Source organism: Caretta caretta, chromosome 1 (genome assembly GCF_965140235.1).
Source record: "Caretta caretta isolate rCarCar2 chromosome 1, rCarCar1.hap1, whole genome shotgun sequence".
In the NCBI taxonomy this organism is placed as follows: Eukaryota; Metazoa; Chordata; order Testudines; family Cheloniidae; genus Caretta; species Caretta caretta.
This window is the reverse complement of record NC_134206.1, coordinates 315,395,277-315,419,875: the sequence shown is the minus strand read 5'-3', so window position 1 is coordinate 315,419,875 and position 24,599 is coordinate 315,395,277. Positions and strand designations below refer to the sequence as shown.

Here is a 24,599-nt window from a genome sequence, read left to right as displayed (position 1 = left end):
TTGAGTTACAGTATTAGTCAAACGACAGATTTAGGCTCAGACACATCTACCAACTATATGGACACGCATTGGTGAAACACGGTTAAAATCTGCATAGTGTTCAAGGTACTTCAGATTGGTTCTGTCAGTGCCACATACATATGAAATCCTTTTCTTTCAAGCTTTTTAACTGTTTGAAACAATTCACACTTAAGCTATAGCAAAGGTGAAAGTCATCAAATCATAACAGTGGTAGGAGTCTAAATCATCATTAAGGCTAAGATTTTGTCACGGGTATTTTTATTAAAGTCAGGGACAGACTGCAGGCAATAAACAATAAATCATGGAAGCTCAGAGCCCCGCTGGCCAGGGCTGAAGTCACGGAGGTCACCTGAAGTCACGGAATTCGTGACCTCTGTGACAGACTCGTAGCCGTATTATCAGGGAGAATTTTACACTATGTCTTTTCTTAAAGATATAAAACCTTGAACTCCATTAAAGAACAGGTCATAACCAAAAGAAACTCTGTCACCTAGACACACTGGGCTTGATTCTCCATTGCCATTGTACCCCACTATAGTCATATACACCTGTGCAAAGGAAATGCAGAGGAATGCTGCTACCAGTGTAAATGACTACCCAAGGTGCAGGAAAGCGGAGAACCACACCAGTTCTTTTTTGATTTTATACTAGTGTCCCTTATAAATTATTTCTAGGTCTAGTCAAAGTCTTTTGAATTTTGCTGTCATTCCAATTTGGAACAAAACAAAAAATTCAAAATTCCCCACAGAACAAAAATTCTGTAAAAATTTTGTTTGGGGCCAATCTAAATAATTTGTGCTCTGCCCTCTGCTTTGGCCAGGGTCAGAGTTGGGGCTGTGCACCCCCTGTGTCTTTGGCCAGGGTTGGAACTGTGTGCCTATCCCCCTGTGCTGATCCCCCGTGGCTTCGGCTGGCAATGGGGCTGGGGCTGTCAGTCCCCTCCATGGGGATCCAGGTGTCATTCACCCCCAACCTCCCGGCTCTCCCCAACTCCCTGTTATTTTTAGTAAAAGTCACAGACAGGTCAGGACTCCCGTGAATTTTGTTCATTGCCCACAACCTGTCCGTGACTTTTACTAAAAGTGACCACGACAAAATCTTAACCTTAGCAATGGATTACTCCACATCAATGTAACAAAAATTAGTAACATAAGCCTCTCTTGCCTTGCAAGAAATCCCTATACATAAAAAGGCCATTTCATTTCTGGGATCTTTCAATTTTGCTGTGGCATTGCACAGTGAACTCACAATCACTGTGTTAGCCATCAATCTCTCCAACATGGTAAACAAAACCAATCCGTAGGAAATGCAGAATGAAAAACTGTTCAACAGCACTAACTTTTCCCCACAATAAGCATGAAAAACCAAACACTCCTCTGGGTCAGTTAAAATGTGTTTGAGACAGTTACTATTCGTATCATATTCTTATAAATCAACATTTCAAAAGCACAATATATTATGTCTAACCAGGAGTATTTCAGAGAAGTGTGGCATTATTCATCAGACGTTAGTGGACACTGTGACCCCATGCAGAGAAGACAATGAAAACTAGTATTTTCAGGACGAGAATGCTTGTTTCACACTTACCCTGGAAATCTCTGCTAAATGAGTATTCATGTCCTGGTCGCTCACTTGCACCATCTGACGAATACCTTTGTAGTAACTGCAATGAATTAACATAAACTTTCAACTGGGCACAACGGGGAAGTAGAGGGAGGCAGGGGACCTAGGCCCACACTGGAGCTGGAAATTTGCCCTGCTGCCCCTCCATCATGATGAGGTGCTATAAGCCTGTGCACCTGCTTGGCCTTGGCACCTTCACAGTCCTTCCAGTGCCCATGGTCACCAGGCACCCCCAGCTCCCAGTGAAAAGTGGAGCAGGGGGCACTGGGAACCCCCAGTTCCCAGGAGGGTAAAGGGATTAGATCCAGGTTTGGTGTTTGCTGGGGAAGCGACAAGACACAAGGAAGAGGTCTGGGAGCCCCACACCCCATTTCACCCTGGTGGAGATGATGCTCTTCAGCCTGACTGCCTCTCTAGGTAAGAGCTCAGGGTTAGATTTGGGGCAGAGACAATGTGGAGGGAACAGTGTGGGGCTGGATGTGGGGCAGAAGGAGGGGAGTGTGTGTACAGCTGGGTGCCAGGGGAAAGTGTGGGTCTGGGTATAGAGGTAGCAGCTGTGGAGGCAAGGGAGAGAGCTTGGGTGCAGGGCAGAGGAGAGAGAACTCTGGGTCCCCTTCTTAGGAAGATTCTGATTGCTCCCCGGCTTTCAAACACCATGAACTGCACTAGCAGTTTAACGGTAATACTCTAGTTTGATTTTGCGATTAATTTAAACAGGTTTCCAAATAATAATATAGTAGTTGCTCTACCACAACAGACCAATGGTCCATTTAGCTATCCTGTCTCCCCCTGGTCATTTGTGCCTAACGGATTAGAGGACGGTGCACATCACAAAACACGTTGTACCCTACTGTGCAATGCCCTGCCATAGGAAGAAATTTCTGGCATCTGGTAGTTATCCTATGCCCAGACCTAGGCTCAAACTCTTTACCATGGCTAATGCGACTTTTTATTCATATAGATCTCACCTTTTTGAAACTAAGGAAACGTATTACCTAAGATCAGAAAATAAAAGGGGGAAGATATATTTTTGTTGAAAATGATTTTAGGGTCTAAAATCCCTAAAAAAAAAAACCCTAGCCAGTTGTGGAAATCTGAACAATCAGACAGATTGTGTTGGCAAAATGGGAGCCCCTGGGAAATTACACATTTTGGCTGTCTCTTTTTCAGGTAATTTAAAATTAAGTGTTGCCAATAACTTATGAACACATACATACGGTCACAATCATGTTTCATTTCAACATTTACCACACAGCCTCGGGGACAAATACCATGATTCTAACTTTTTCAAAGGGTATTTTATTTATCTATTTTCAGTGGTTGAAATTTAGGCCTCTTCCCTCCAACATTAATATTTCCATGGGTAATACTGCTGCTATGCTAGTACCCAGAAGCTTAAACCAAGTGACCAAGAATAAACAAAAAAAAACTTCTCTATATACTTACTCTTCCACCATTTTCTTATAGTTAGAGATCTCTTTTGCATAAAGTAATTTGTTACTTGGAGAATCCTGGAAAATATATAACAGGGACATTTTGATTACCTAGGAAGACCCTATCCTCCAGGTTTAGTGTTAATGTACGTAATTAAGGCTATGTTTTAGTCACAGGTATTTTTAGTAAAAGTCATGGACAGGTCCCGGGCAGTTAATAAAAATTCACAGCCTGTGACCTGTCCATGACTTATTAAAAATAGCAGTGAATAAAACCTGTCGGGCGGGGGGCTGCCCGGGGCCCCTGTGGGTACTGGGGAAGGGTGGCCCGGCTGCTTGGGGTGGGTGGGGAGGGAGGGTGGCAGCGCATGGCCCGGGACCTCTGCTGCTGCTGGGGGGGCGTGAGCGGTGGCGCTCCGCCCGAGACCCCCCCGCTGGTGCTCCCTACCTGGCTCCGTGCCTCCTCCACCCCCCGAGCAGCAGCAGAGTTTTGGTGTGGGAAGGGGAAGGGGACTGTGGCATGGGACGGGGTGAGGCAGGCTCTGGGTGGTGCTTACCTGGGGGGCTCCCTGGAAGTGGTGACATCCCCCTCATTCAGGGGATGTCTGCGCGCCGCCTCTGCCTGCAGGCACTGCTCCCACAGCTCCCAATCCAAAACCCGTGCTCTGGGTGGAGGCAGCACGCAGAGCTGCCTGGCCACGCCTCCCCCTAGCAGCTGAGAGAGGGGGATGTCGCTGCTTCTGGGGAGCCCCCCAGGTAAGCGCCGCCCAGAGCTCGCGTCACCCTGTCCCATGCCCCAACCCCTTACCTCCTCCCACACCCAAACTCTGCTGCTGAGGGAGGGCATTGGGGGCCCGAGACTGCCCCAGCAGCGGCCGGTGCGCCTGGCGCAGGGGCTGCCTAAGCAGTGGCCGTTGCAGAAATCATGGAATACGTCACTTCCACGACCTCTGTGACAAACTTGCAGCCTTTACATAATACAATAGAATATACCTTATACAAGGCTCATCCCTTTATACGCTTATAAGTATATGTTCATGCACTTTTTAACTTCTTTTGGATATTATTCATACTTAAACCATTTACCCTCATCTTATGGATGGGAATATTTATGTCATGAAAAGAATTAAGGTTTTCATAAGACATTATTGTTGAGTTTTAAAAAATATATTTATACAATTGATACACAATCTTTTTGAATTATGGAAACCCTGAAGAAAACGGTTCCTAAATTAGATTTCTCTAAAAACTTTGGTGAACAACATTGTGATCTTATTCACACTGTAAATGTCATTGGGCAAGGTAAGCTACAAACTTTCACCAAATCTATTAAATGGCCAGATACTGACTGAATGATAAATTTAAGGGGTTAAAAATAAAAAAAAGATCTATCCAGAATCTTCCGGGAGTATGCATGTTGTCTGTCAAGCATGAACATAGCCATGGTGTAGAATGTAAATCACTTACTCTGCTTAATTTGTGCTCTGTTCTTGTGCAGGCATCCATGAAAGTCTGTGCAATGACTGACAAGGAAGCATCCACTACTTCATGAACATGAACATCAAAGATAAAATGGGGATTTTTCAATATGTTTACCCAGAATCTAAGTGGCAAACTGCAAAGCAAGCAAAGACATAAACACACCTTCTTACACAATGAACATAATGCAGGAACCAGATTCCAGAAAACTAAAATGCGTACTTTGCATTTGATCTTCTGAGTACATTTTAGCTAATTTATGCATTCAAACTCTAATATGAACAACTACTTAGTGTCTGGTTTCCCTGCTTAAAAACAAAAGCATGTACGTTTCTTAGTTTTATAGAAAGAGAGGAGGAGAATGATTACACTTCCCAGAACTCCCCAAGATGGTGTGAGAAAACAAGTGTAATTAGAGAGCATATGTATTACTTTTATGCCCTTTAATCATCTGGTTAGGGTGTGAATTTTAATAATGTAGCATAGGTCCCTTTGCCTCTCACTGCTGGCAACTGGAAGCATTACAGGAAATCCCCAGCTCTGGGTGTACTAAGGAAAGATGACAGATAAAAGATAAGAAAACAGAAGCTTTGCAGACAGTTACACTTACAGTAGGTTCGGCTCTATTTTTGCATTTTCTAGCCTTATGGGTAACCTCTTTGATCAATGTAAATAATTGTTTCAATTAAAGCCATTCTCAGAATTACAAATTTATTTCCTTTCCACTTAGATCTGTATTTAGAGTACCAGCATTGTTAGTGATTGCAGTATTGTTTCTCTTCAGTCTAATTACTGTTTTGAGTCCTACCTATTTGTTTTCCAGATGTGAATGGTATCTTCATCCTTGAGCTCATGTTTTTCTGCTTGCTCATCAAGAAAGTCGAAGAAGTATTTCACAGCAGGTGGCACGACATGATTTGAGTTGAGTACACTGTGAAAAAAGTTATCTACAAATTGCTGAAGTGTACCCTGAAAGTGTATTGAAAAAAGGAAAATGGCATTAAAATTGAGCCTGCAGTACAAATGTTGCGTTATCCTAGATTTCTCTCTCTGCTTTACACTAATACTTTGTGTTCTGATCACAATCATTGAAAGCCTTGGCCCAGAATGCCAAGGACGCATGATGACAGGCCACAACAAAGGCAGATGTCGCCTGCAACACATAATGTTCTTTCCAACAGCTAAAATAGCAAGGAAGTTGAAGAAAATAGTGATATGTTCTGTTTTAAAAGGGGTGTGACTTCCTAACTATTGCACAGGGAACATAGAAATGCACACTCTGGACTTGGCAGGTAAGGGAGAAACGAGTTGCTAAGAGTATTAAAATATGAGTATATTTGCAAACTTAAGTTTCCTGTACATATACAATCACCTGATAAATCCTTTGGTAACAACTGCTTTGTAGGTCATCTTTATGATACAGAGAGAACTATGGTAGGTCATAGCTGTAATCTTATGACTCTAGAACACCTTATGTTAGTATTGTAATAGTGTTTTTGAAAACAGCATAATCTTACACATCAACCCAATAAACAGAGCCAAGTAACAAAGCAAATTCTTATCAGCTATGTCCAACTTGCTCTCTGATTAGAGGCAATAACTGGGCTTGCCATGTATGCAGTACTGAATCTGGCCCAGGAAGAGAGAGGGGGAAAGGCAGCTGGTGGGGGTTGCTAGTGGGTTATAGATTACCCCCAAACTGCCTTTCCCCCCAACCCTGCCTTTCCTCACTATGACTGGAGGGTTGTTAACCGGGCCACTTCATCTTAAATGGTCCTTTGAAATATGTGTTAACTATGTAGGCTAAACAATCTGTTCCACCTTGTATTTAGCTGAGAGACTCTGAGGTCTGGTCTATACTACAGACTTACATCAGCATAACTATGCTGCTCAGGGTTGTGAAAAATCCACACCCCTGAGCGACATAGTTAAACCAACCTAACCCTCAGTGTAGTCTGCTATGCTGGCAGGAGAGCTTCTTCCATCGACATTGCTACTGCCACTCGGGGAGATGGGTTTAACTACACTGAGGGCAGAGCTCTCTCCTGTAGGCGTAGAGCATCTTCATTAACGTGCTAAAGCGGCACAGCTGCATTAGTGAGGCTCCAACAATGCAGTGTTTTTACAAGTGTAGCCCTCCCCGCAGGGTACCTTTCCCAGAGCTGAAGGAGAGCTCTTTGTAAACTCAGAAGCGTGTCTTTCTCACCAGCAGAAGCTGGTCCAATAAAAGATATTGCCTCACGCACCTTTGTCTCTCCAATAACTCAGCATTTTAGTCATCTGAACCTCGCAAGGCAAGTTAACCAGCTTCCTTAAAAGAACTGCCTAATAATTTAATAGTAAATCCTACCTTCACAGACAGAAGCCTTGTCAGGTAGATTTCTGTAATAGCTTTGGTTCGTTCTTTTTCTTTCACACTCCCTCTTTTCGATTTGCCTTCATCAACTTCATCTGCTGGTCGAACTAGATGCCAGATCTTATTTTCATCTTCCAATAGTGCATGCCCTAGAAACAGCAATTGTGATAAAATAATGTTAAAAAAATATAGTATATGTACATTGTAAGAGACTGTGCTCATTTATCCCACAGATACCTTGTTTTCTTCCACATGTGCAATATCGTCAACTTACCTTCATTCTCATTCAGGGGATTTAGATGACTTCACTCCTGCCTAATGCACACAGTACTCCATATGAACCAAATCAAAGTGCTAAGTCTTCTATTCTACATAAAGTGAAAGAGGAACTGAAAGTCGCAAGGCACATGGCCAGCCCTTATCCTCAAGAGAGAAGAATGGAGGATTTCTGCATGCAGGGGGAACCACAAGAAAAAAGAAACTCAAGTTCAGTCATCTTTTCAAATTACAGTAGGGTTGTATCTGGAGATCCACATACTGAAAGACTGGAAATGTATATAAATTTAGTTCAATTAGTACACAACAGAATAAATGCATTATCTGTGTTCAAATGTGAGATTCTATGAGAATACTCAAATAAAAATTTCAGTGCATCTGAATATTTCTTGTGATACAAGTCAAATTGACAGTCAACGATCTAAATGTGCAATTAATTTCCTTCTTAAAAAAGAGAGCGGTAACTCAGTGCAACAAACTTTATTAATGCACCACTATGTCTGAGAATTTAAATGCATAAATGTGATTCAAAATGATCCTTCCCATAGCAGCTATAACTCAGTTACATTGCACACATTTATTTATATTAAGGCATAAAACTTAACAGTAATGAAAAATAATATGTGCAATGGGGCTGAATTGCAGGTTTTATGGGAAGCATAAGTTTGAATTTCTGAAGACTTTAGTAGTTTTAAATGCTCAGTTATGCATATAGGCCTGATTCATCACTGCATTACTCCAACCTTCCATGGATTTCAGAACATATGCATACTATTACTTTAATGGAAATGTAAGGATTCACTGTGGAAAAGAATTAGGAAATGCAAAATTAAGTTTCCCAACAGCTACTCTAACTCTGAATTTTATGGCATGTTTTATGGAACGTATGTTGAAATATCGCATAAGCAGAAAGAGTTCCATATGTGCAATCTGGCCAAGATAATGTTTTTGTTGGACATATATACTCTTGTGTGATCTTAGTTATGCAATCAATGTTCCTTTATGATCATTTTTGCCATTTAATTATATTTAATTCCCCCCCCCATCCTTAATATTTAAGTGGGTTTAATTTGACTTTGAATTTAAGAGGTTTGGGGGGTAATAAGTTCACATGTCACTGAGGTAAATGGGGTGACAAAGTATTCATTCCCACCTTTACTGCTGCAATTGTTTCGGTGGAGATACAATAATAGAACACCAGTTATTTAATTATTTTTGGATGGTTTCTACATTTTCAATTATATTGATTTAAATTCAACGCAGAATACAAAGTGTACAGTGCTCACTTTATATTTATTTTTGATTACAAGTATTTGCACGGTAAAAAAAACAAAAGAAAATAGTATTTTTCAATTCACCTAATGCAAGTATTGTAGTGCAATCTCTTTATTGTGAAAGTTGGACTTACAAATGTAGAATTATGTACAAAAAAACTGCATTAAAAAAAATGTAAAATGTTAGCGTCTGCAAGTCCACTCAGTCCTACTTCTTGCTCAGCCAATTGCTCAAACAAACAAGTTTTTTTACATTTGCAGGAGATAATGCTTCCTGCCTCTTGTTTACAATGTCACTTGAAGGTGAGAACAGGCGTTCTCATGGCACTGTTATGGCTGGCGTCACAAGTTATTTACATGCCAGATACGCTAAAGATTCATATGTCCCTTCATGCTTCAACCACCATTCCAGGGGACACGCGTCCATGCTAATGAAAGGTTCTGCTCGATAACAATCCAAAGCAGTGCAGACCGATGCATGTTCATTTTCATTATCTGAGTCAGATGCTACCAGCAGAAGGCTGATATTCTTTTTTTGGTGGTTCAGGTTCTGTAGTTTCTGCATCAGAGTGTTGCTCTTTTAAGACTTCTGAAAGCACGCTCTACATCTCATCCCTCTCAGATTTTGGAAGGCACTTCAGATTCTTAAACCTTGGTTTGAGTGCTGTAGCTATCTTTAGAAATCACATATTGGTACCTTCTTTACATTTTGTGAAATCTGCAGTGAAAGTGTTCTTAAAATGAACATCATGTGTTGGGACATCATCTGAGAGTGCCATAACATGAAATATATGGCAGAATACGGGTAAAACAGAACAGGGAATGTACAATTCTCCTCCAAGGAGTTCAGTCACAAATTTAATTAACACATTATTATTTTAATGAGCATCATCAGCATGGAAGCATGTCCTCTGGAATGGTGGCCGAAGCATGAAGGGGCATATGCTAAACATTCGTATCTGGCACATAAATACCTTGCAATGCTGGCTACAAAAAAGCCATGCAAATGCCTGTTCTCACTTTCTCGTGAGATTCTAAATAAGAAGTGGGCAGCATTATCTCCTGTAAATGTAAACAAACTTGTTTGTCTTAGCAATGGGCTGAACAAGAAGTAGGACTGAGTGGACTTGTAGGCGCTGAAGTTTTACATTGTTTTGTTTTTGAGTGCAGTTATGGAACAAAAAAAATCTACATTTGTAAGTTGCATTTTCACAATAAAGAGGTGGCACTACAGTACTTGTATGAGGTGAATTGAAAAATACGATTTCTTTTCCTTATCAGTTTTACAGTGCAAATATTTGTAATAAAAAATATACACTTTGATTTCAGTTATGACACAGAATACAATATATATGAAAATGTAGAAAAACAGCCAAAATATTTAATACATTTCAATTGGTGTTCCATTGCTTAACAGTGCAATTAAAACTGCGATTAACCACAATACATTTTTTTAACCGCGGATTAATTTTTTTGAGTTAATCACGTGAGTTAACTGTGATTAATCGACAGCCCAAATGATTTTCTAAGTCTTAGAATTTTCAGAGTATCATAGAATGCAGCAAAAATTACTGGTGGGTCTCTGTATTGTGATATTTTTTCAGTGCCTGTTATTTACTTCTAAATAGATGACAATAGGTAGTTATAGTGAAAACTACCTTTTCTACCTTAACTAAACCAGCTGCCTGGTTAATGCACATACTTCTCTGTTTCCTCCCTATGTCCTCCTAATGGTAAAGGAGGAAAATGAGCTTTGGAGTAAACAGGCACAACCCCATTGAGTTCATTGGGGTTACCTACACTTACACTAGGACTGAATTTGATACCTTTTCATTTAGTGAGATCATAATTGGTCGCTGATGAAATAATTAATATTTCATGGAAAATCAGGTCTTCCCAGAAATGAACAGGAGAAGCAGATGAACTTTTAAGATACAAAGTTCCCACTTCAATGCTAAGGACAGCTGCATGAAAGAGGAAGAGAAATGTAAAATATGGAGCAACAAAACATATTAGTATGGTTCGTAAATGGAGGATTTTTCAGGAGATATCAGTTGCTTTTTAAGTTCTCACCAACAATAAACTAAGAAGTGAATAAAGAAATTATAACAAGAGGCAACTCCTTGCCTTTGCAAATAAGGTGGTCAATATGTTTCAAGATGTCAATAGCGAGATGACTCTTACAAAACTGACTCTCCAGGCTCTAAAAACCCTCTTGTCCCTCTGAAATTTCTACCTTTCCCTGTTTAAAAGTGAAATTTTAAGGTCACTAAATACTCATGAGCATGAGGGACTAATTACACTAGACTCATAGACTTAAAGACTGGACGGGACAATTATGATTCTTTAGTCTGACCTCCTGCACATTGCAGACCACAGAAACTCACTGATCCACTCCATTAATCATAGAATCATAGAATATCAGGGTTGGAAGGGACCTCAGGAGGTCATCTAGTCCAACCCCCTGCTCAAAGCAGGACCAATCCCCAACTAAATCATCCCAGCCAGGGCTTTGTCAAGCCTGACCTTAAAAATATCTAAGGAGGGAGATTCCACCACCTCCCTAGGTAACGCATTCCAGCGTTTCACCACCCTCCTAGTGAAAAAGTTTTTCCTAATATCCAACCTAAACCTCCCCCACTGCAACTTGAGACCATTATTCCTTGTTCTGTCATCAGCTACCACTGAGAACAGTCTAGATCCATCCTCTTTGGAACCCCCTTTCAGGTAGTTGAAAGCAGCTATCAAATTCCCCCTCATTCTTTTCTTCCGCAGACTAAACAATCCCAGTTCCCTCAGCCTCTCCTCCATAAGTCATGTGTTCCAGTCCACTAATCATTTTTGTTGCCCTACGCTGGACTCTTTCCAATTTTTCCACATCCTTCTTGTAGCGTGGGGCCCAAAACTGGACACAGTACTCCAGGTGAGGCCTCACCAATGTCGAATAGAGGGGAACGATCACGTCCCTCCATCTGCTGGCAATGCCCTTACGTATGCATCCCAAAATGCCATTGGCCTTCTTGGCAACAAGGGGACACTGTTGATTCATATCCAGCTTCTCGTCCACTGTAACCCCTAGGTCCTTTTCTGCAGAACTGCTGCCTAGCTATTCGGTCCCCAGACTGTAGCAGTGCATGGGATTCTTCCATCCTAAGTGCAGGACTCTGCACTTGTCCTTGTTGAACCTCATCAGATTTCTTTTGACCCAATCCTCAAATTTGTTCCCTCTGGATCCTCTCCCTACCCTCCAGCATATCTACCTCTCCTCCCAGTTTAGTGTCATCTGCAAACTTGCTGAGGGTGCAATCCACACCATCCTCCAGATCATTTATGAAGATATTGAACAAAACCGGCCCCAGGACTGACCCTTGGGCACTCCACTTGATACCGGCTGCCAACTAGACGTGGAGCCATTGATCACTACCCGCTGAGCCCGACAATCTAGCCAACTTTCTATCCACCTTATAGGCCATTCACCTAGCCCATACTTCTTTAACTTGCTGGCAAGAATACTGTGGGAGACCGGGTCAAAAGCTTTGCTAAAATCAAGGAACAACACGTCCATCGCTTTCCCCTCATCCACAGAGCCAGTTATCTCATCATAGAAGGTGATTAGATTAGTCAGGCATGACTTGCCCTGGGTGAATCCATGCTGACTGTTCCTGATCACTTTCCTCTCCTCTAAGTGCTTCAGAATTGATTCCTTGAGGACCTGCTCCATGATTTTTCCAGGGACTGAGGTGAGGCTGACTGGCCTGTAGTTCCCAGGATCCTCCTTCTTCCCCTTTTTAAAAATGGGCACTACATTAGCCTTTTTCCTGTCGTACACCCACAACCTCTACATTAGCATGAGCCAGACACAGTAGATGCAAGTGCTGTACAAGCTGCCCTATAAAGATTGGCTGTAAACAACTCTGACCTGCAACACGCCTCATACTTCAAATTAGAGAATGTCATGAATAGAGATAGACAGTTTAGCCTAATTACCTAGTTCTGTGCAGCAGAAACAGAAGCTAGTATACAAGCAAACTCACTCTCATTTTTGATCCAAGATAGGAGCTGCAATCCTATCTCCTCAGCTGAAAGACTTCTGCACTTAATTTACCACAAAAACCAGCAACTAGTATCTCTCTTGTTTAAAGGCTGCAGAAAGCAGAACGGAAGCAATGTCAGGTTTTAGAACATTTGGACATGATTTTATGTTTTTATTTTGGGCAAAACCTATTTCTTTGGCAGTGATTTCCAAAGCAATATTTAAAATTGAAATTCTGGTTAAAAAGAAAACTGGTCCTTTTCAAATAAAAAGGAGTAGGACATTTTGTGTGTTCAGGATGTGTAGCTCCTTGACTGTGTCATCTAACAGTGAGAGAATGTGTGTGTAAGCTTCCGCATACCTTCCTCTCCTTTTTATGCAACACAGAATCTCACAAATCATTGTCCATGTAGGCTGTAGCTTTGACCTGACTTTGTTACATTTATATAGCTTTCCAAACAAATTGGCATGTGATATTTCTAGAAGACCTATGCATTAATGAAAATGCACTGGTGAGCCATGAAATATTGCCTTCCCAGTTTCTGCTGTAAGCTATTTATTGTGTGGGAGAGGGCATGGGGTGGAAAGAAGACAACAGTTGCGTCCTGTACTTTACCATTTAAAATTTCACTATAGCGTCTTCTTCACATGACTGAGCTCTCTGCAAAGACACCAGCAAGAGAAGTCGGCTTTCCTCCACCAAGCAGAGTGACATGTATGATTAAGTAGTTAAATCATGGAATATGGGCCATTTGTTTTCAGTAAGCTTCTTCATCCACAACACCGCTGGATGTAATGGCATAGCCATAAAGCAAAAAAGTGGGATCCTCCTTTGCCTAGGGCTTGCGCAATGAACATCATATACTTCTTCCTTTTGCCAAAACAAACTGCAAGGTGGGGAACGCAGGTCCAGAAAGGCTTACCATCTATTCCTCCATATTTAAGAATGAAAAATAAATGCAATAGTATACTTAATACCCTTGGAAAAGCCTTCTAGGAACCCTGAAATAACATTTCAATAGGAGTCCCAAAAGGAAGAGAGTAAAATCTAACTGCATGTAGCACCGCCTGGACTGCAGCCCCAGCCAACTCTCAACATGAATAAAACAACAGCTTGGCACACTTTTATTAAATAACAATCAATGTACATCAAAGCCACCAGCTGACAGCCCTGGAAAGATGGACATTTCTGTTATATTGTTTCTAGCAGATCTGTTAAAGAGATTGAAAACTAATAACTGAAGCCTAGGGTTTAGCATGCAATGACAGTCACAGAAGCATTTCAAATCAGTTCAAAACATGAAGGAAGAATGATCCTGGCAATTACCATGGCATAAATCTAACTTTTATCCCTCATGAAATGATGGAAGAGGAGGAAAAAGACACTGAACATTTAAAGTACAACAGACCCAGCACAATAAAGAGTGTTTACAAAGTCAATGTTGCCAGACAAACTTCAGTGAGTTTTTGGGTGGGGAGGGAAGGGGACTAAAATGACAAAATAAGTGAAATAAACAGACAACAGCTAATGTAACACAATGAACTTTGGCAAGACATTTGATACTGTCTCAAAGTCTTACTTGAAAATTCATATCAAATTGGCTTGGATAGGAATAATGTCATGTGGAATGAAAACCGTCTTTTAAAGCTGTAAGCAAAGGGCCATACATTGAGTTAGGTGTTTAGTGGGTAGAAATGTTAGAACTAGAGTTATGTAACATCTGCATTAGTGATCTGGAAGAGGCAGTAAACAACAAAATAGTGAAATTTTTAAATGACACAAAATGAGGTGGAGTTGCAAACTCCAGTGAAGAGATAGGAATAATAAAATAGGACCAAAAGAAATTAGGAACGTGGGCAGAAAATAGCAAAGTGAAACTCAACTTGGGAAAAAGCAAAGCTAAACTGGTGAAAAGCTATCTGACATGTACTCAGTGTGAGGAAGAAACCAGGCAGCAGTAATTCTGAAAAGAACCCATGGTAGCAGAAGATAGGGACCTAACATGAGTTTGCAAAGCAATATAGAGGTGAAAAAAAACAGTGCAATTTTGGGTTGTATGAACAAATCATCATGTCATGGAGCATGGAAGTAAACAATCCCTTTCTGTACATCCGTAGGTACAATCCCATCAAACAAGATCAGGCGAAGATGATATTGTCTATTTGTGCATTTTGTCTTATACTCCTTTTGGGGGCATAAAGAACCCCTATTGTACTTACTTTCCCCTGGGACATCTTGCTGATTATCCTCTGGCTGCTGGGAAATTCCTATTTTTGACAAGATAAGTGTGGCACCATCTCGGACCTTCAAGAACACAAACATAGGGAAATCATTCCATAATACATTCCTGCGAAAAGTAGGCTTGAACCTCACTGTTGTGGAGTCTTTCCCCACCTAAGCAGGCATTTGAAGATACCCACCAATTTTCTTATCCTCCAGTTAGGGCTTGGATCTTGAGAAGTGCTGTGCACACTTTGACTTCTAGCCATCAGGCCCTTCATCCCCAATACCCTCTCTCCTGTAGGAGGGCTCAGCTCTGATACTTGCTGGCTAAGAGGCCACAGGTAAAGCTTCCTCCATGGTTGATAATAATGTTCAAAGTGTGAGAGTTCAATGGCACACAAGCTGTTTGCATGGACCCTCTGCACAAGGGTTAAATTCCCCATACAGGAGCAGAGCTATCTGCCTTCTTAAGGAGCTGTTCTGAACCACCTAACTGGCAGGATATTTGGTGTCAGGAAAGGGTTAGGTAGTGTAAAGGGGAAAAATAAATAACAGGATCACAAGTGCTTCCATACCCATGGCGATGAGCGCAGCATGAAACCTAGATAGATTACATAACGAAGAATTTCAATGCCCCTACTCCCACGATCCTGCCAAATTTTTTCCTCTATGTCATACATAACCTGAAACATTATGTTAAGACTGGTTACTTGACTGGGTGTGTCAGGGGTTTATACACAGGGTAAAATAGAGCAAGCTGTCCTTTAAAAAAAAGTGCCTTTGTTTCACCTCAGGGTTTAGAGTTCTTAAACACACCAGTGAAGCAGAGTGACAAATGAAGCAAGATCCAGGGAGACAGGGCAGAACAAAGGCAACTCTCTGATGGAGGGATTTGTAGGGATAGGGGGAAGAGAAGCAGCTTCCAAAATGGGACGCGTGGAGTGAGAAAAAGAGTAGGTAGGTAAGATATCAGACGCCCATACCTCCCAAAATCTAAAGTAGCTAAAGAGGGACAAGTCCTGTCCCCCACATTGGGGTGAGTGGGTAAAGTGCTGCACACAGGGACTGGGAGGCCTGGCAGGGAGGAGTTGTGGAGCAAGCCTCAGCTCATCTCACAGTGGTGGCTCCTGCAGCTCCGGTTCTGAGGGGCTGGCTGGGCTCAGCTCCCCGTTCTGGGCATTGAGACCTAGCCCCTGGTACCTGCACATCATGGGGTGGCCATGTCAAATTTGAGTGAGTGGCATTATGACCCAGCCATGGGGTTGCAGTGGTACTCACTCAAATTTGGCCTGGCTGCTCCCACCCATAAGGGGGGCCAGGTTGGGTCAAACCGGAGTGGTGCTATGACCCTGTGCACAGGGGGCCAGATTGCAATGCCCAGAAAGAACAGCTGAGCCTACCCAGCCCCATGGGACAGGAGCCACTTCAACTGCAATGGGGTTTTGGGAGCTAAAGCAGGACAATCCCATGAACCTGGGACTGCTGAGAGATATGGAAATATAGGCCATAGAGGGGCAATTTGGAATTGTATTCAGTGATGGAGAGGAAACCAGTGAGAGTACTAGAATTTGATAGATACATTCTCACTTTCCAGAATTTGAAAGTAACATAGCTACATGTTCCAGCCCCCTTATCAGATAGTACAAGCCAATTTTCTCTGAAAACTAATAAAAGTTCATTTATTACGGAAAAACAATTCACAGATGTCAGCAATCCTCCTTACATTATAATGCATCAGAGTATTCATACGTTTCCACCTGCCATCTCTTTGGGATGTTAAATCCAAATCTGAGAGGATCTGGGCAGTAGAACCTGGACGCCACTCTATGGAGTAATTAAAATGAGAAAAGAAACAGGTTTTATCCTTGTGCAACTAAGACAGTACACCACTAATGTGTTTCCATTTAAAGAGCCAATGAATCATCATAAAATATCTTTTGAAATATTCCATTTCAAAACACTTGGGCTTTTCTCCTTTCCCTTTTATTTCGTACTAGGGAACTTTGCGCAAGTTTTGTTTAAAAATCCATGTGATGTTTGTTTATTTTCCAATTGAAGTCAAAATCCACAGTTTAGGACACCACAATTAGTTGCTGTAGAAATTGCTGTGATATCCAAAACTAGGGTTGCCAACTTTCTAATGGCACAAAACCAAACACCCCTTCCCCGAGGCCCCACCCCTTCTTGCTCCATCCCCCCTCCCACTGTTGCTCGCTCTCCTCCACCCTCACGCACTTTCACTGGGCTGGGGCAGGGGGTTGGGGTGCAAGAGGGGGGTGAGGGCTCTGGCTGGGGCTGCGGGCTCTGGGTGGGGCCGGGGATGAGGGGTTTGGGGTGTGAGAGAGGCTCTGGGCTGGGGCAGGGATGTGGGGGGGTATGGGATCTGGGTTGGGGATGCGGGCTCCGGGTGGGGCCAGAAATAAGGGGTTCAGGGTGTGGGAGAGGGCTCCGGGCTGGGGGTGAAGTAGGGGGCTCCAGGCTGGGGCAGGGGGTTGGGGTGCGGGAAGGGTGTGAGCTCTGGGGTGGGACCAGGGATGAGGGGTTTGTGGTGCAGGAGGGGAGTCAAGTTTGTGGGGCAGGGGGTTAGGGTGTGGAATCCTGGCAGTGCTTACCATGGCTCCCAGGCAGTGACCATCAGGTCCCTGCACTGCAGCCCCTGAGCGCATGGGTGGCCAAGGAGGCTCCGCACGCTGTCCTCATACCCACAAGCGCTGCCCCCACAGCTCCTATTGGTCATGGTTCCTGGCCAATGGGAGCTGTGGAGCCAGCACTCGGGGCGGGGGCAGCACGTGGAGCCTCCCTGACTGCCCATGCGCCGAGGGGCTGCAAGGAGCTGGCAGCTGCTTCTGGGAGCTGTGCAAAACTAGGGTAGGTAAGGAGGCTGTCTTAGCCCTGGGCTCCAGCTGCACTGCCAATCAGACTTTTAACAGCCGGGTTGGCACATTCTGGTCAAAAACTGGATGCCTGGCAACCCCGTCCAAAACAGAGGATTAGGGACTTCCTGTGGAACAGATAAATACAAATCTGTTCTTAGGCAAATGCACCAAAGAAAAAAAGTAATAAACACTTTATCCCCTTAAATTATGGCATTAGTGGACATGTCACAAAACTATTTTTCATAGTTTTTGATAAGGTATCAGTTGGTGTTTAAAACATTAAAGGCAACATTTTCAGATGTGACTAGTAACTTTGGAGGTGTCAGTCTTTGGGCACCCAACTGGAGACACCTTAAAGGGGTCTTATTTTCAGAGAGTGGGTGCTCTGTTCTTTCTGCAAGTCAGGTCCCTTTAAGTTGCCTCAAGGTGGGCAACCAGAAACTGACAGACCCAAAGTTACAAGTCACTTATCCGATGAAGTGAGCTGTAGCTCACGAAAGCTCATGCTCAAATAAATTGGTTAGTCTCTAAGGTGCCACAAGTACTCCTTTTCTTTTTGCGAATACAGACTAACACGGCTGTTACTCTGAATTCTGAAAATTTGTGTCCTTACTTTTACATCAATTAATTGTTCATGTTATCAATGTCACATGAATTAGTAACTGAAACAATCAATATTTCATTGGTTCTGATAGGTTTTACCGAGAGTTATTAATGTGCTCCGTGCATTTTTATGAGACTGGGCAAAGAACAAAGGCTAGGCATTTTATAATAAGGACACGCTTTATTTCACAATATAGTAAGTACGAGAGCATCACGCTTAGTGGTAGATTCAGCTTAATAGTTCAAGAACTAAACCTTTGAATGATTTTTTTTCATTTCAATAATCACTTTTACTGAAACATTTCAGGAAACATAAGAGCATCAAATTAGTGTTTTCGCTATTATTACAACAGCACCAAAAATAACTACTTACCAAGAACAACGCTGTCGGCTTTTGGCCATTGAGAACAAGGCAGATTTCGGTAGACTTGGTCTATTATCTTTTCCTTTACTTGAGAAATAGTATCACAGTTCAGCACTTTCACAGGTACAGAATCAGTGCCTCCATCTTGTACATACACATTTACTGTCTATGAAAGAAAAATATATGCATAATTATTCAAAAATATCAATTCCAGTCTCTGGTTTTTTTTTGATGATTAGAATCCAGGCAGTGCCCAAGATACACTGTGCAGTCTTACCACCACGCAGCAATGTACATTTGCAACGTGGATTATCTGCACAGTTCTTCACTAATATCCAGCCAACTAGCTACTCTAGATTCCAGCCCATTCTTTCTATTATGATAAAATAGAAAAGGCACAGATTGGATGTTCCCCTTCTTCACTGATATCTAATATGACATCTGTACTGTGTCTTGGGAACTTATTAAAGGAAAGTTTCAAATAGAGACAGGCACGTATTAAAATGCTGGACCATCCAATGTCTGTGTACCACTTAGGTTATCCAATAACGCAATACGCAAAGAAGAGTCAATTTACTATTTATTACTTGTCACATTAACCCTCAATTACAGAGAGTACACTTAAGTAGTTTATTCTGGATCTCAAGATATCATTGGTTCCGTTGGTATTCCCCCATTTTATTTATACAGGAGAGAATCTCTTGAAAAATGTCCAAACCCAGAATGAACTTTAAATGTGCCCACAGCATACAGATGATAATCTCAGTCCAGGTAAAATAAAAAAGGAAGGATAAAGTCCTGAAAGGGGAAAGCAGGGATTGTGACCTCACCCTCTATGGAGGGTACCTGATTTCCAATGGTCAAGGCGGTGCAAAATTCTTGGAATCTTCATGGACTCTGCTACACATGCATACTTTGATAGCAGAAATGTCTAGATAGGGCTTCTTTCTCTTTTAATTGGCTAGTAGAACTTCCCTCTCTCTTAGTTACGGTCTTGGTGGAAGTGATCCCTGCACTTCATGTATTATTTTATGTAGTTAAACTGTGCTGCAATGCAGTGAAATTAAACATGTTTTCATTGTCCCTAGACAGAATTTGCAGGCTAATTGTATTTCTTCTTCCCTTCCCTATTTATATTATTAATTATATATGATTTTGCTGTCAGCTGAAAATGTAGTGTGTCAGTGTAACAACTGATGAACATACCCAATTTTTAAACAAAAATAATGACTGTAAAATGGATAAATACCATGCACAATATAGTTCATCTCTCAGTTTCAGGCAGAGGTGTGCAAATTAAATTTGCATTTATCTACCTAAGGCAGTGAGTGCTACATAAATGTCTATCCAAATTCAGACACTGGCATAATTAGCACATTTTTTTAAAAATCATAAAAAAGGCATATCATCCCAATATTATACAGCAATATTAACCTACTTCTTTGTGAAGGATATGTGATTGTTTTGTTATATGTACAACTGATGAATGCAATGAAATCCGGGCCAAATCTGGTCTAATGTTTACAATAAATATCTATGAGAATTATTCTAATTTGGCTCAGAATTGATTGGATTCACACGTCTCTCTTTGATACTGCATTCATAAATCATTAATTGCAAAAGCCATTTTTTGAGTTAAAAGACACCAACTTCAAAGAATTATTGTAGTAAGTCACAAATGGCGTACGATACAAAAATATCTTGTTCGTTAAACACGATACAATGTAAATCGTGTTGTCCAGTCTGTGCAGAACTATTAGGTGTGCTCAGACAAACATGGAATCCTCACGGAGTCCAAAACCGTACATTAAAAAAGTTACATTTTTCCTTTATCCATCCCCCACCCCCAAGCAGTCTGTTAACTACAGTTGCTGTAGGTTGTGTGTAAGAACAATTCATAAGGTAAGCTTCCCATGCTGCCCTCCCACTCAAATCCCTTAGGAATATATCAAAAATGTGCTTTTAACCAAACACCTAATGAAGGCTTTTATTAAGTTTCATCCGCACTACAGATTTGTCATTGCACGTCTCACAATCAGAGGCAAATGGGAAAGGCTGCTAGCTGTGTCAATAATAAAGCCAGAGTAATCACATCAGAGTGACTTTCAAGGCAAAGAAAATCCCGTGCTACTCTTCCGAGGACAGTTCTGAGCATTATGTACGTTTATTAGATCATGCACAAAACAAACAAGCCAAGAGTCTCAAAACCAGATGACTAGATTTAGATGGTTATGTCCATTTTTAGATGCCTAAAGAAGTAGCCCGATACGCACCATTAGAGTTAGGGACTATTCATAGGGTCTGATTCTTGTCTCACTGATGCTGGTGTAAATCAGGAGTAACTCCACAGAAATCAATGGAATTAAACCAATATAAAATGGTTGAGAGAGGATCAGGCTATTGGGAGTCTTCCCTCAAACTTCTTCAGAGATTGGGGGTGCTCAGATCTGGGGATTTGCTTCTAAGCCCTTCTATATAGTTCTTAATTCTTCACCTATTGCCCACATTAATAGTTCATCTTGGCTCTCATTAATTGTTATAGAAAGAGTGTACGGATATAAATTTAAATTCCACAGTGTTCAAGAGGAAAAGATTTGATATAAATTAATGACTGAGCAGATGAGCTGCTTACCAGCTGTGTATACTCTACATCATCTCCCAGTAACCCTGTGTCATTCAATGTATATTTGGCTTTCATCAGCACAGCATCCACTGGGCCTTTTTCCACCTGATGTTTGATAGCCTTGAACAATTTATAAAGAGGTTCTCCAGCATTGTCCTGTTTAAGGGAAAAAAACAAAAATAAAAAAATGGAAGGTATAATCAATGCCATATGTTTTAGTACTTAATGAAGGAGAAGTATATGCATAGTTTTCATCCCTTACCTTCAGATATTGATATAAGCAAATAGCCATCCAATTAGACAACATCCTCTCCACAACAGTTTCTGATCTAAAAAATATGAATATCGAAAATGTTTGCTGACAAGAAGGCAATTTTCTTTTAAAGTGTTGCCTGAAATAAAATATTTCTACATTAACAGCACTTGCTGTCCTAATGCAATAATTTTACATAGGTTCTTTAAAGCATGCGCCTGCATTAGATAATGCTTTGCACTGTTCAACATTCTTAGATACTTTCAGCTCATTACTTTTACTGGAAGGTACATATCATATATTCAAAATCAGAAGTTTGTTTCCATGTTGTAAGAATGAGTGCTTAAAAGAAATCTACACTTTAGTTACTGGGGAACAAACTAATTGAAACAAAACATACACGGCAAAGATTAAATTCTGTAATGTATTTAGGAGTAAGAATCAGACCTATCTAATTGAAGGAGATGCATCAGAAAATTGTTTAAGAGCATTCATTATGGAGATGATATGGTATAAAATTAGATGATAAGCATACAAAAATTTCAATATTGCATTTTCTTCATGGATAGATGTTTGCGCAAGATGCTTCCAAGCTCTAACTTAAATTATTTGGACACGACAAATGGCTCTAGTTGCTCTTAAAAAAAGTAAATCCTATCCATTTTTGTTCCTTAATGTGCTCGGGCAGGTCATCATCATGATGATTTCTAGACAGTCTATAGCACGACACACACACTCTGAAAAACACCACACGGTAAATGTAACAATGTTGCAAAAAACGAAGGACTATGGAAAACAAGACAATCATTCAAACCTTCTGAGCATCAGCTTTGGGTTTTTGGCCACAACATACTGCTCCATCAGCTCTAAGAACAATGTCCTCATGATGTCAGTATAATATTCTAGCTTTCCATGTAAAGCAACAGTCAATAGGGATGCAAAATAAACTTTTTCTCGGGCAGAGAACTCCCTCTGCTTCTCCAATGTATGAATAAACTAAAACAGAAAAAGCAGATTTAGCTTTGAGTCTAAATGATTCATGACAAGTTTCAAGAGCAGGTCAAAACATATCTGGCACGGTAGGAAGGGGGAAAACCCAAAACACCGATTGTCTTAATGTTAGTCTTCTAAGTACAGCATGAAAAAAAAACACTCTAAGTTTTGGACAAACTACATATAAATAAGCACTATCTACAACTCTCCTCTCTCTCTGCGTGCGAGAGAGTTTTAAACACACTGTCTTCAGGGCTAACTCAACTAATATTTCTATGTCTTCGATAAAGTATGAAGTAATACACAATGAAGGATGTTTTTGTTTAAAGAAACCTCTGCACTATAAGTTTAACCTCCCTTCATCCTTCCCGCAACAAACCCCCAACCAAACAAAAACCAAACCCTTCCACTTCCATTACAAGGACTGCAAGCTGAATACATACATTGTAAGTTTCAGATCTTGTTTTCCTCTGCCTCAGAATGCAACACTACTTTTAAGTAACGAGCATTAGGGCCATGCTTAAAAAAAACAGGTGCCTGCAATTAGCTTCTCACTCCATATTTAGCCACCTAAAAATCAGCCTGATTTACAAGAGTACCAAGATTTAGCACTTTGGGAGCAGGTGGGTGCTCATCAATCTTGAAATCAGGCCACTTTTTAGGCGCCTAAATATGGACTTAAGAGCTGAACTTTAGGCTCATCTGTGCTTAAAAATGTATGCGTGACTCTACATGTACATACATACATACCAGGCAAAAAGACTTTTCTGAAAAATACAGGGTGAGCTCAAAGTGACTTTTACTTCAATACTCACATTTATGAGAAATGATTTGCTATTCAGTAGATTGGAGAACTGATTTAAAGCCTGCTCCACAGTTTGCTGTCTAGCCTCTGGAATATCCAATTTCCCAGTAATCATTACATCTTTCTCTCCATCTTTTGAGGGCAAGAAGAAGACTCTGTCTGTGTACATTTTATAGTCCAGCACAGGAATTCCTGCTTCACTGACATCATTGGTCTGATCTTCCATCTCTATCATTAGATCTAGAACATACAATATTCCTAGTTTTAGAGTTAGTTTTAGAAACCACAGTACCTTTTGTTGTCATCTGACAATGAAAGCATTTTATACCAGGGAAAACAATGATCAAACTTATTCAGAATCCTTTCCCCTTCCACTTCCATTTCACTTTTTCCATAGTATGTTTACCAATTGCCAAAGCATGTTCCCTACAACTCAGAGTTTCTTTCCAGATGATCCTGTTGAGACACTGACAGGGCTGTCTTTGAGGAATCACAGGGTATATCTCCTCACCAATTTGGAGCTTGTGACAGCAAGTCTCAGAGTCTGGGTCTACAGACTGCTCCTGGGGCTCATGCTAAGGTGCTAATAATAGCTGGGCAGACTTTAGACGTCTAAGGAAGGGGGTGTGCTTCAGAGCCCGAGCTCCAGCTAGAGACCGAATGTCTACATGGCTATTTTTAGCACCATAGCAGGAGCCTGAGTCTGTCAACCTGGGCTCTGAGCCAGGTTGCCATCACAGGCTGCGGCTTGCTGTGAAGATGTACCTATAGTTACCTAGACTGGGGAAGGGACAATCTCATTGTTTTCTGTTTGTACAGTACGCAGGCACAAACAGGGCTTGATTGATAACTGGGGCTCCTACACAGCATCATTATACATATGCTAATCATCATCATTACAATATTTTCTTATTGGATATTGTAATGTGATATGTGGAGGATCATGAATTTACTGTAGGATCAGTAATTACTGAATGCTGGGCTTTATGCAGAGAGCTCTTCTTAAAACACACACACACACACACACAGCAGCAAAGGGAAGAACGAAATTGTTGCCAACTACTTTTCTTGTGTTTATATACTTTCTATTCCTTTCAGTCCACATCACTGTGAAAGCTGCCCTTTAATTCTTTTCATGATAGTTGGGATGTTGAGCCACGGAGCAAGAGCAACAGGAAGTACAAAGAATAATCATTTTATTAGGAGAAGGGTAGAAAGGAAGAAGGTAAAATAATTCACTGAAAATGATGAAAACACTTCTGTGAGCTTTCAAGTTCTTGACACAAAAAGCAATTAGAGGTCACCTTTCCACAAAGTGGTCATTTCAGCTGGAGGCTTTCCAGTTGTCTGATATTGCTGACTG

The 24,599-nt window shown here is 41.2% G+C and overlaps 1 protein-coding gene across 3 annotated transcripts in view; it reads right to left on the bottom strand.

The window, feature by feature from the left end:
- The window catches only part of PLXNB2 (plexin B2), a 338,143-nt gene that overhangs the window by 5,469 nt on the left and 308,075 nt on the right, over window positions 1-24,599 (bottom strand). For all 3 annotated transcript variants that reach the window (XM_048836863.2, XM_048836862.2, XM_048836861.2), the window contains 12 exons: window positions 23,247-23,476; window positions 22,253-22,434; window positions 21,448-21,514; window positions 21,195-21,341; window positions 18,572-18,728; window positions 16,443-16,543; window positions 14,716-14,800; window positions 6,907-7,061; window positions 5,365-5,525; window positions 4,545-4,692; window positions 3,091-3,155; window positions 1,609-1,684 (listed from right to left, as the gene is read on the bottom strand). In XM_048836863.2, coding sequence (XP_048692820.2) covers window positions 1,609-1,684; window positions 3,091-3,155; window positions 4,545-4,692; window positions 5,365-5,525; window positions 6,907-7,061; window positions 14,716-14,800; window positions 16,443-16,543; window positions 18,572-18,728; window positions 21,195-21,341; window positions 21,448-21,514; window positions 22,253-22,434; window positions 23,247-23,476 — 1,574 coding nt within the window. The remainder of the gene's footprint in view (window positions 1-1,608; window positions 1,685-3,090; window positions 3,156-4,544; window positions 4,693-5,364; window positions 5,526-6,906; window positions 7,062-14,715; window positions 14,801-16,442; window positions 16,544-18,571; window positions 18,729-21,194; window positions 21,342-21,447; window positions 21,515-22,252; window positions 22,435-23,246; window positions 23,477-24,599) is intronic.